Below are 13,261 nucleotides of genomic sequence, written 5' to 3' on the forward strand. Positions count from 1 at the left end.
TACAGTGGCAAAGTAGTCACAACAGAGACCACATGGCACACAAGCCTAAAGTATACACTAAAATACATACCTAGCTCTTTACAGAAAAAGGTTTGCCAACCCCCAATCTAGTGAGGTAGGCAGAAGTCAGATTATATAATCTTTTAGGTCACAATGAACATTTAGGATCTCATCCCAAGAAATGGGGAACTCATTAACCCATTCAAGAAGCAGGAGAACAGAATAATCTAGCACATTGGACTAACGCAGGAGCTTCCAAAGTTCCGATGCATGAGTCCTAGCCCCAAAGGCTGTGCATTAGTTGGCCTTGTGTATGGCCTGGGTGTGGGCTGTGGAATTTTTTTAAGATTCCTAGGTGATTCTACTGTGCAGATAAGTTTAGGAACTATGAATAAAATCACATTTGCACTTTTAAAAGAACATCCTAACTCCATCTTGTTACACATTAAAATCACCTGGAGGGTATTTTCAAACAAACTGATGCCCAGGCGCACCAAGGTCAATTAAATCAGGATCTCTCTAGAGCTGGGCTCCATGACGGGCATTAAGAAAGGCAACCCACAGCATCTGCCACAAGGGGAAAAGTCTGACAGACTTGGGGTTTTCCTGTGCTATTCCCTTACCTGGGATGCCTTCTGGCTCCCTCTCTGTACATTTGCTCACAGACTGATTCACTGCCTCCAGACTCTTGGCATCTCTGTTCCCCTTGCCTGGAAACTCTCCTGCCTTTCCATCACCAGCCTAATTCAACATTTCATCTGAGACCTCGATCAGGATTTAACTCCATCATGGTCATACCCAAACTCCTATTTTCTTTAAATACATACACATTAATACATGACACTTGAACCAGCTTTGAACCCAGGTTTCACTCATACAAACTGTGTCTTTGGACAAGTCACTTTCTCCCTCCAGTTCCTCCCACACAGAGTGAGATAATAATGCCCACCCCACAATGTTGTCAGAAGGATCAAAGGAGATTTCTGTGGGTGGAAAGTGGTCTGCGAACAATAAAGCGCTGAACACCGATTAGCTGCCAGCATTTCTACACTGCTGGCTAACTCCTAAGAAGGAACAAAAGTAGTTTGTGGAAAGCGTCACTCACAAAAGTGCAAAAGATCTCTTTATTCTCCTCCCTCTTGCCTTCCCATAGCAAAGCTAGAAGAGGATTCTAGCAACCCTTAAAGTATACCTACCAGCTGCAAATTAATTTAGAGATGAGCGAGGATGACTTCTTCAAAGAGAAAGGTGATCCAGAGAAGCCAGAAGGCTCCCTGCACTGCTGATCACAGTGGAATGAAAGCCAAGAGCACAGCTCAGATCATCGAAGCGAATGAGTCACAGCACCTGGCTGTGGGGAGGCAAGACTTCAGCCAGACGCCAGTCAGAGCTAAGGAGCACAGCTCTTGCAAATAACTCAGATGAGTTCCTGTAACTGTTAACAACCCCAAGATGACCCCTGCCCTCATGCATGAAGCTAAAAATGAATGGTGGCAGACGGCACTGAAACAGTAAGTGTACCTGGTCAGACTGACCATCCATCTGATGTGAATCCTCACAGGATGTCATCAGATAAAGACTTCCGTCCTTTTGATGATAAAACAAAATGCAGAAGCAGGAAAGTACCTAGAATATACATGGATGCTTTGGCAGTAATTTAAAAAGGGAACATTCTTGTAATTATCACTACAGTCAAGAGATAAAACATGACAGCACTTTAGAAGCAAGCCCAGAGGTAATCACTCTCCTTGTTCTCATGATCTATATCTCATCCCTTTTCTTTCTAAAATTTCCACTTACCTAGGTCTCTAAACAAGTTTGTTTGTTTCAGACTTATATGAGTGGAATCACACTGTATGTGTTCTTTGGGATTCTGCTTCTTCTGCCTAGCATTACGTTTGTGACCCCAAAGTATTTATGTGAAATGACATGACGTCTGAAATTTGATTTAAAATACTGTGAAGATGGAGGAGTCACAATGTTGAATAAATGGGCCATAAGCTGATCACTGTTGAACCTAGGCAATGGATACATTGCCTTCATACTATACTCCTGACTTTTAGATATGTTTCAAAATTTTTGGAACAAAAAATTGTTTAAATTACTCTGAGATTCATTTTGACCACAGTTTCTTCATTTTTATTGTTGTATAGCAGTAGTTCTCTAGGTAAGGTCCCCAAACCATGAGCATCAGAATCATCTGGGAATCTGAAATGCAAATTATTTGGCTCCACCCCAGACTTACTGAATCAGAAACTTGGGGTGGGACCCAGCAATCTGTGTTTTAATATGCTCTCCAGATAATCCTGATACATGTTCAAATTAGATAACCACTATTGAATAGTACTCTATTATCCAAATATACCACAATTATGTATTCATTCTACTACTGATGCACTGTGTATTATTTCAAGTTTTAGGATTCCAAGTCTGTGGATATTATAAATATTCTTTCTTTAAAAAAAAGATTTTATTTTATGTATTTGTCAGAGAGAGAGAGCACAAGCAGGGGGAGCGGCAGGCAGAGGGAGAAGGAGAAGCAGACTCCCAGCTAAGCAGGGAGTCCTGATGTGGGGCTCGATCCTAGGACCCTGGGATCATGACCTGAGTGGAAGGCAGAGGTTTAACTGACTGAGCCACCCAGGTGTCCCCATATTATAAATATTCTTATACAAGACTTTTGGTGACAAGAGTCTCTCTGATACATACCTAATGGTAAGATAACAAAATCATAGGTTGAATTATCTTCAACAGTACACAATAATGCCAAACTATTTTCAGAGAGATTCACCAATTCACAACCCTATTGGTAAAGTATGAAAGTACCCTTTGCTCTACATTCTTGTTAATACTTGGTATTTTTCAGATATTTTAATTGTTTCCGTTCTAGAGCATTACACACTTTCAGGCTTTCCAACTTGGGATCAAAAAATATATATTAAAGAATAGATATATTAGGGGATAGAACTCTAGACATGAAATCATAGTTTTGCAAATATGTTAGTTGATGGGTTTGCATGAAATGGGCCTGATTTCAGAAAGAATCTGGCATGATGGAGAAACTGCGAAGGTCATTGGGACTATATACTTTGGAAAGCAAGAGGGAATGTGGTATAAAATGTTATTGAGAAGTGAAGCAAGGACAAATCAGGGACCTTACAGATGTGCTAAACACTTTCAATTTTATTCCAAGTGAAATGAAAAGCCAATGAAAGGTTTTCAGAAGAGCAATTTACATAATTATACTTCTGTATTTGTATATATTTAAAATATTTCAGGCGCACATCCACTTGTAGCTATGATGAGGATGCATGATGCTTCAGACCAATGCTTCTGCTGAAACAATGAAAAAAGCTGGACAAAGCACAGAGAGGCGCGAGCATGCGCACACGCGCGCGCACACACACACACACACCTGCTTGGAGCCATTAGAGTTTCTGAGACAACCGGGAGCTGAGAGAACAAAATAATCCTGGAGAAGAGAGAACCACAGAGAGGTAAGCCAAAATTCTGCTGCCACTCTTTCCCTTGGGACATTGGCCATAACTAGGTGAGGGGAAGGGGCAGAGGATCCAGGCAAAGAGCCTCCGCAGAACTACTTATGAAGAAGCAACAATACCAGAAGAAATTCTGGCAGTCTTTTGAAGATAGAAAAACGGAAATTAAAGACCTAAGAGGCCAAGATCCCAGTAAGAAGGAAGGAGCAGAAAACTAACCCCAACGCTTGGCTGGTACTCCCCTTAAGATGTTGGTTGAGTTCGGAAGTTGTGCAGGGCAGAGGACTGAGAGGCCCAGGAGAAAGCTCCCAAAAGGCTTTCAGTAGGAGTTTTAGCAATCTTACAGTGCTGAAAAGAGAACAGTTACAGTACTGAACAAGCTAGCAGGAGAAGACATTGAGAATAGCTCATGCTCTTAGCTGAAATCCCACAAAAAGCTACACCCTGGGAGGAGGCATTGGCCAGCAGCAGACAGAGCCCTATCAAAATTAAAACATCACCTATAGTTAGCACAACACCTAAATGGATTACAATAATAAGTCCACCAATATGCCTGCCTAGAAGCTATTTTCTCTTGAGAAAAATAACATCATCTACAACATCTATAATTTTGCATACAAAATATTGAGCATATAGTCAAATGTACTAGACATGCCAAGACGTAGACCCAAAACCCAGAGGAAAACAAACAGATCACACACAAAGAAACCACTAGTGATTCAGATATTGAAATTAGTATAAAAAGAGCCTATATATACTCAAGAATATAATAACAAGAAGGAGAAATTACATGTATAAGTCAGAGAATTCAAATCAATGAAAAGGAACAAATCAGAAAAAAAGGATCAATTGGAACTTCTAGGAGTGTGAAATTAATAATCAATAGATAAGGCTGAACAACAGATTAGACATAGCAGAAGAGAGGACTAATAAATTGGAAGGCAGGTCAAAAATTTTTCAAAACTGAATCACAGCATAAAATGGAAAATAAAGAGTGTAAGAGACATGTGTGACAGAGTAAAAGTTCTAAATTATATAAATTTAAGACACAGAAGAGAGAAAGAATGGGACAGTAAAATTATTTAAAGAGATAACAGCAAACTGATCAGAGACATCAATGCACAAGTAAAAAAATTAAGAATCCCAGCAGGGTTGACAGCAAATAAACAGTAAAAAATAATCAATAACACCACACCTGGGGACATCTTAGAAAAACTGATAAAAACCAAAGACAAAGAGAAAATCCTAAAAGCAACCAGAAGAAAAAAACACACATTATCTTCAACAGCATAATAATAATGTTGGTGAATGGCTGATTTTTCTTCAGAAATGACAGAAACATGAAGACAATGGAAGAATGTTTTAGAGTGCTGAAAATCCCTCAAACATAGAATTACATACTCAGAGAAAATATCATTCAAAAATGATGGCAAAATTAAGACAGTTTCAGATTAACACAAATTGACAGTAATTGTTACTAACAAATCCTCACTTTAAAAAAAAAATGTTAATGAAAGTTTAACTGGGCAGAAGAAAATAATCCCAGATGAAAACATGGTAATGTAGGAAAAAAAATAAAGAGCAATGAAAAGGTAAACATGTGGGGAAATAAGAATGAATACTGACTGTCTAAAATAACAAAAATAATATCTGATAGATTTTCTTTTTTTTTTTAAGATTTCATTTATTTATTTGACAGAGATCACAAGTAGGCAGAAAGGCAGGCAGAGAGAAGGGGGAGCAGGTTCCCTGCTGAGCAGAGAGCCCAATGCATGCGGGGCTTGATCCCAGGACCCTGGGATCATGACCTGAGCCAAAGGCAGAGGCTTTAACCCACTGAGCCACCCTGGCACCTCTAGATTTTCTAAATATGTAGATTAAAATGCATGACAACAGTAACACAAAGGATGTACGGGGGTAAACAGAATTAAAATACAATAAGGAACCTTACTATACAGTATTGTACTCACCCAAAACAAATGAAAACATGTCCCCAAAATGAATAGTATACAAATAAATGCTTATAGCAGCACTATTAGTGGTATTCAGAAACTGGAAACAATTCAAATGTCCATCTACAGATGAACTGATAAACAAATTAAATGGAGTATTACCCAAAAAATAAATAAATAAAATAAAACAAAATAAAATACCAACAGACTATAAACTATGGGTCAATCACAGAGATATTATATTGAGCAAAAAGAGGCCAGAATTAAGATTACATACTATACTGTTACATTTATATGAGGTTCTAACCAAGTGAAACTAATTCATGATGCAAAAAGTCAGGATAAGTTATCCTTGGGAGTATCAGAAACTAGAAAGGGGCAGAAGGGGACCTCTGGGAGGTTGGTAATATTCAGTTTCTTGATCTAGTGGCAGATTACATCAAAGTGTTTGCTTTATGGAAATTTATCAAACTCTATACTTAGGATTGTTTGTTTTCTATATGTATTTCCAAAAGACATTAAAAATATATTTCAGACTAACAGAAAGCTATACAGAGAATAACAAGACTGTATCAACCATCAAAATTAGAAACAAAACATTACTGGTATAGTTGGTATGTGTGTTACTCCCTCATTATAACCGCCCCCCCCCAGACATAACCACTCCCATGAGTGAGGTGTTCATCATTCCTCTGCACTCTTTTCCCCTTTACTCCTTGGACTCATCTAAACAATGTATAGAGTTCTTTTATATGTTTTAAACTACATATAAAATATAACTTGATCTCTATTTTTATTTTTTTTTTAAGATTATTTATTTAGAAAGAGAGGGAGAGAGCAAGTGGGGAAAGGGACAGAGGGAAAGAATCTCAAGCAGACTCCCTGCTGAGCACAGAGCCCCACCTGGGGTTCAAAGATCTCAGGACCCTGAGATCATGACCAAGCCAAAATCAAGAGTCAGACGCTGAACTGATTGAGCCACCCAGGTGCCCCGATTTCTATTTTTAAAAGATCATTCTGAAAGGGGCACAAGGCAACTTTCTAAAATTATAAAAATATGCTATATCCTGATAGGAATATTGGAATATTGGGTATAGACATTTGTCAAACACATCAAGCTATGCATTTAATATCTTTGCATTTTGCTATAGATAAATGTTATCTCACTTAAAACAAAAATTTTTAAGAGACCATTCTAGCTACTTCATTGGCAATGGACTTGACAGAAAAGAAACCAACAAGGCCAGTTCAAATACTCCAGTAGACCTGATAGTGCCAAACTCATCTACCCAAGGAGGAAGGACATAAAGACAGCTTGTGGGCACAGTTCTTTGAGTGGCTTAACTGGGAAGTGGAGCAGTAACTGGAGAAGTAAGGCCAAAGGAAAATAAAAGATCAAGCTTGACCCAGTTGAGAGGAAACACTGAAGACAAAGAAGAGAAGTAGGATCAAGGAAGGAGCAAAATCCTTGAGATAAGAGGGGATGGGATGTGAAGCGTGGGTGGTTTGGTCTTTCCCAGGACACAACGTCTTTTCGCCCTTTAACTGGGCAGAACTAAAAAGGGAACAGATGTAAGAAAGATGTAAAGAAAAGATGTAAGAAAGATTGTTTGGTAGTGGAAAGATAATGAAGCTCCCACAATACTCAAAAGCAGGAATACTATTATTCATCCTTGATTATACTTCACAAAGCACACTGTAATCTAACCTTGTACTCAAGAGGGGATGAATAAGTGAAGATTAAAATGTTTCATATTTTCTTAGTACATCTGTATGTCATTGGTCATAGTCTACAATGGAACTGAAAAAAACAGTCTCTTCAGAAATAATTCACCTTAGATATCGAAAGCATTTTCCTTTTTCTTATTTTTATTTTTGTGTGTTCTTGGAAGAAAAGCAATCTGCATCTTCCAGTGTTATCAGCTCTTCATTTTATCAGAAAAAATGAACCTATGTTCATCCTCCAAAATAATTTTGAAGCAGAATTCACCAATGGAGCAATTCTCATAGGAAATAAAGAGATAGAGTCTATATCCTTATATTACCACAATTTGTGACAATCGTAAGGATATACTGGATTAAGAAACCGGAAGCTTTTGCCAAGAAGAATTAACCTCTGTCATGGAAACATTCCTGCTGCTTGTTGGTAAGTCACATGTGTACCCTGAGTGACAAGCCTTTAGCTCATATACAGGAATCTCAGGGTGGTCCCAAGCCAAACCTGAATGCGCCCAGCAGGACAGAAGCACCGCCTGTGTTAGGAGATGAGTCAGTATACTGTGCTGTTTACATATCACTAATCAATTACGAAAGGAAGAAAAATTATAAATGCATTTCTTGTACCATAGATTGGCATGTGTTGTAGTACACCAAGTTCCATTTAAAAGGACTCCATTCATGCAAAAAGCGCCGATTTGGTTGGCTTAGCAGTTCAATTTTTATGCTTATAATTCATTTATATACTCACTATGTATATTGAGTGCACGCTCATATTTCCTGTTGCCACAGCCAGACTGTGAGTGCATATGTTTTTGTCATTCTTCACTACAGTAATTCAGAACTTCAGCTGTCAAGTTTGGAGCTAATATTCTCGTATATGCCATCCGTGCACTACTCTTAAAAATAATTCCTTGTTTGCTCTCAGAAGCTCCAACCTGACATGATATATGAAATGGCAGGATCAATTCTTTAAAAATAACCTAGATATTTAAATGCAGCTACAATATATTTTTTCCTTGAAAATATCCCCTTTCCTATCATTCCCTTTATTCAGTAATTATAAACCCTGGTCAAGCAGTAAAATAGGACAACATGTTAAACATCAACAAACCACAAATAGCAGTGTTTACAGGGAGGAAAAGGAAGAAAATTTCAGCTTCCTGCTACACCATCCTTTGAGGCACTGTCATTTTAAGTGTGGAGGCATCAATTATTTCTTCTATGCTGAAAGGTTTATACACTTAAAGATTCCATAGGTCCACAAAGAAAATAAGCAATCATTTCTCTGTATCATTAAACACAACAGGATACCAGTCCTGTGCGGGTTTTAAAACACCAGCAGAATTACGTGGGTGAACACTAAGGTTTAATATTTCACTTTCAAGAGAAACAGAGTTATTAGGTGGCCAAAGGACATTGGGACCATCCTTCAAGTTGTCAGTTGCACTGTGTTTCGGGGACCAAAGACTAGCTCCATTGCAGCATCCTGTAATCCTAGAGTCTGAAGAAACCTCAGGGTCTCCTAGCCCTATCTGTCACCCAAGAATTTTACCGAAATTTTCCCCTCAATATCTCTGACAGATGGTCAGCCTCTGTTGCAATTACTCCACTGGGGAGTTCGTAAGAGAAGATTCTCAAGGGATGTGATGAAAGACTAGAACCAACCATTCAGACAGGGAGTAAGGCTCCAGTCAGCAGGGCTGCAGGATACAGACAGCTTTGCTGAACGCTAAAATCAGACTTCCACGAGAATGAGATTTGGAAACAGCAATGATAGGGGTGCAACGTTTAGATATGTAAACCCCAATTCTGGAACCCTCCTCAGTCCCCTCACTGGCCTGGGGAGGAGCTCCCACAATCTGGAAGCAAGGAGCCTTTTCAACGACTGATTTCTTAAAGTAAGAAATGACACTTTCAGACTCACAGCAAGGGTCTGTCAAGCTCAGAAAGGATCAGACCCTTTCCTTCTAAAAACCAAGCCCAGGGACCCCCTGCTGGAACTGCTAATGTTTAAAATACTTAAACTTTGGTCTTAAAACCCTCACTAAAACATTTCGGGCTCTTCTTTTCAAGGCGCATATAGGCTCCGCTCTAACTGAAGTTGCTCGGTTGGTGTAGGGTTGATGTGTGGGGGCTGATGTTTTCGGCGCAGCCCTTCATCCTGCCTAGGAGTCTGGCTTATCCTCCCAAGAAAGGCGAGCGCTAGCGGTGGAGCGGTCAGCACATCCCCAGCCGGACCCGGGACGGGGCGGCCCGGCCCTTACCTGTCGATGCTGATCACGCATAGGGTCATGATCGAGGCCGTGCAGCACATGACGTCCATGGCGATGAAGACGTTGCAGAAGAAGTGGCCAAAGATCCACTTGCCCCCGATGAGGTCGGTGACGCTGACGAAGGGCATGACCGCCACGGCCACCGAGAGGTCGGCCAGCGCCAGGGACACGATCAGGTAGTTGGAGGGCTGGCGGAGCTTCTTGACGAAGCACACCGAGATCACCACTAGGCAGTTGCCTGCGATCGTCAGCAGCGTGATGAGCGTCAGGATGGAGCCGATCACAACTTTCTCGGCTCTGCCATAGTTGATCTGCTCCCCGCATCCGGAGGCATTGTCCGGCGGCACGTCCCAGGTGGGCACCGGGCTGGCCGTCACCTCTGGGACCCCGCGCAGCAGGTGCGGCGCCCAGGAGCCCGAGACCGGGCCGGCGCCGTCGGGGCTCAGGTCCGGCAGCCCGCGCCCCACCTCCGGCAGGAGCAAAGAGCGGAGGTGCCCGTAGAGGTCCGGGCGGCCGCTGCTGTTAACGTCCATCATCGTGCCGCTGTGCGCTGCTGCCCATGGAGCCGGCGCCCCCGCCACGCGCTCCGGCCTCCGGCCCGGGGGCCTCACCTCGCCGGTTCCGCTCCGCCCGGCCCAGCCATGGGGCCCGCGCCGGCCGCTGGGGGGCGCCTCGGCTCGGCCCCGCGGCCCCGCACGTCCCGGGGCCCCAGTCGCTGCGGACCACGCGGGAGCTCGGCCGCTGCGAGACTCCCCGCGGGAGGCGCCCCCAGCACAGACGGACGCCGGCTACGCGCGGCTCACCGGCCCGCGGGCGCCGCTCGGCTGGCCGCCCCGCAGCCCGCAGCCGCCGCGCGCCTCGGCCGAGCGCGCCCGGGAGGCAGCGGCAGAAGTTGCGGAGTGCGCCCCGCCCCTCGCGCCCGCCGCCGCCGCTCCCCTGCGGCAGCCGCGCCGCGTCCCCGCCGCCGCCGCCGCTGCCCGCGCCCCTCCGGCTCCCGGGACGGGCTTCCCCGGCTGGGCCGGGCCGCCGCCTCTCCCGCACCTCCCCGCCGGGTGGGGGGCGGTGCTCCCCGCGCCTCTCGGGATCCCGAGCCGGTTTGCTCCCAGATCCCTCTGTGCGGCTGGAGGCGCAGACCCCCTCCGACAGACTCGAGCCTCCTCACAGAATGAACGACACTTGGATGGGGGAGGACAAGGGGACCGGCGGACGCTCGGACTCACTGCAAAATGAAGAACCTGAAGAGGATTTTTTTTTTTTTCTTAATTAAAAAACCTTTTGGAGCAACACACCAAGCAACAAATAGATACTTCCGTTTCCCATTTTGACCACTTCTGGGAGAAAGCGAAGATGGAAAAGGAGAAACAGCCGAGTGGGGTGGGGGTGGGAGCTCAGAAGAAATCAGGGAGAGGGTGGGATGCCTTCAGGTCTTGGCACCCAGGAGGAGCTGGGGGCTCTGGGGAAGAGACCACCACGGGGCTTAAACCCATTGTGACTAACCCTCCAGCGTCTAGAAACAGGCCTTTCGGGCTCTGCAAATAGATCCGGGGAGCTTTTCTATTCCGACTTCGAAGCCTAATATACTGAAATAAGGGTTAATTTTCCCATGGTATTCTGGAAATCTTGCCCATAAGCAAAGAAATGACCGGTTATAATGTTCTGCAGAAGAACCCTGGAGGTGTATGTTGACTTAGTGCCTATTGCCTAAAACCCCCTTGATATTCAAACCCTGTCAGAGTGGCTGATTTTTACTATTTGACACTTACTTCACTCCATTTTGTATAAAGGTTTTATTGTAAACCAGCAGTGATTTCTTTAAAGACTCTAAAAATAATCAAATCTGTTTTCTTTTCTAGATGGCCCTAGCAGATTATAAATAGGAAGAAAGGGAACACAAACCTCAAAATGTATTGATCTGAGAGCTGAATAATACTCTCATTCTTCAAGGTGGGTATTAGCCCTATTTTTCCAGATAAGGAAACACAGTTGCTACTGCATTCAGCTGGAAAGGCACAGTTAGGTTTCAAACCGAGGTTTATCTGATTAGTATGTCCATATTCTTCTCTCTACACTTAAAAACAGAATATTTTTAAGTATAAAAAAAAAAAACAAACCAAAACCCACATGGTGGGCTAATGGTCACTATGACCATTTCAGGGTCTCTCTCACTGAGATAAGCAGATCAATACATTGAGTCAGAGGAAGAGTGAAAGTTACATAGGCCACAAAGCAATATCATTTAGTAGTTAAGAAAATGGATGAGGAAATGTCTTCAATCTTACTTATGTTAGTATTAAACATAATTTCAGACAAAAGAAAACTAGTTTGGTGCTGGAAGGCATCGAAGAAACCATTTGTTTACCTTTCAAGACAGGGGAACAGAGGTTGAGAGACGTTTAATGACTGAGCCAAGATCTTATACGACTACACTGAAATGGTTTAATTCTCCGGTTTTGAGTTTAGAATTGTTTCAAGGACTCTTGAAAATTCTCTAAGGTGGTAATTTCACAAGCTACGTTTGACTTTTCTTATTTTAACTCTTTAATCATTTTAACTTATCTTGACTTTCCTCTTTCCCCCCCGCAAGTAATCAGGCCAATTTACATTACATTGTCTTGGATCTCAAACAATAGCCCACACTAATGAATTATACGAAGAATTTAAAAGCAACAGTTGTATTATTTGAATCTACAGTTAATATAATTTGCCACCTATACTCCTACCAGCTCTTACCAGGCCTACTTATTTCATAGCAGCTTCTGATGTTTTTAGCATTCATTTTTTCATTGTAGGATGCCAGATAATCAGTAAAGTACTACTTTCAAATTAACTTCCTCTTCCATTTTCTATACAGCATCAGGTCCAAACTCCCCTTTTTATAGAGCCGTCACCTCTATTACATTATCCTGGGTGATGGCTGGGTATATTTCCTTAGAGTTGCTAGGTTTTTAATTTATAAGCTGTCACAATGCATAAACATAGTTATTGAAAATCTCAGCTTCTGCAACAGTACCTTGCTTATGTTGAGTTTAAATTTCATCTATCATTATTTCGAGAACCTGACAGAACTACCTGGAATTCTTTGTTTTTCTCTAACCTTGACTAACAAATAATCCTCTCTTCATAAAAACGCTAAAAATCTCATGTATACATTTCCATAATTTTCTTGTAATGAAAAGCTAAAGGTAGAGCTTTACAAAAATATCCAGAAAATCCCTAAACACTCACCTGAATTTGTCATTTGTTTTGTCCTTGGTTTCCTAGTGTTTAAAATCCATACCACCTACGCTTTGGCAGTTACACTGGAGAGAATAAGAGAAGTGTTGGCATTTAAATCAAATCGTGTTGTTCGTTTTCATCCCTTCTATTTCTTTCATTTAAAAAATAACTCTGCTGCTTTCAGAAGTATGAAACCTTGTTTAGACTCTCATTTCCTATAACAACGGTCTCATAAAATTGTCAGTGAGGGTACTTGAGACTACAGCTTTCTGATGCTTCTAACTGATAATCTCCCTCTCTCAAAACTGCTCTGGGGTAGTAGAAAAGAGCTGCTGAGTCCTACAACAGGACTTACCGTCTTTTTAGAAGCTCTTCCTCCCTCTAGGTACTCATAGCTCATCCAAAGCATATGCTTAATCATATCTATGCAGACACACACATACCCATCCATAGGATATAAACTTAAAGAAGAGTTATTCCCTCTAAAACCAGCATATTCTGGCAATCTAGATTTACTTTAAGAAACACAAGTAAAATAAAGCTTTCTGAGTTATAGGACCCACTGGCAACTCACCGGTCAGTTAAGCATACTAATGTCATGCTG

The 13,261-nt window shown here is 42.2% G+C and overlaps 1 protein-coding gene across 4 annotated transcripts in view; it reads right to left on the bottom strand.

The window, feature by feature from the left end:
- Positions 1-10,427, bottom strand: part of HTR7 (5-hydroxytryptamine receptor 7) — an 85,221-nt gene extending 74,794 nt beyond the window's left edge. Inside the window, exon 1 of one of the 4 annotated variants that reach the window (XM_047703433.1) lies at positions 9,433-10,348. In XM_047703433.1, coding sequence (XP_047559389.1) covers positions 9,433-9,977 — 545 coding nt within the window. In that variant the 5' untranslated portion in view covers positions 9,978-10,348. Of the gene's footprint in view, positions 1-9,432 lie in introns of all 4 variants that reach the window. The other 3 variants (XM_047703436.1, XM_047703434.1, XM_047703437.1) reach the window with 3 other exon arrangements.
- Positions 10,428-13,261: the final 2,834 nt, after the last annotated feature.

Source organism: Lutra lutra, chromosome 14, assembly GCF_902655055.1.
Source record: "Lutra lutra chromosome 14, mLutLut1.2, whole genome shotgun sequence".
NCBI classification, from domain to species: domain Eukaryota; kingdom Metazoa; phylum Chordata; class Mammalia; order Carnivora; family Mustelidae; genus Lutra; species Lutra lutra.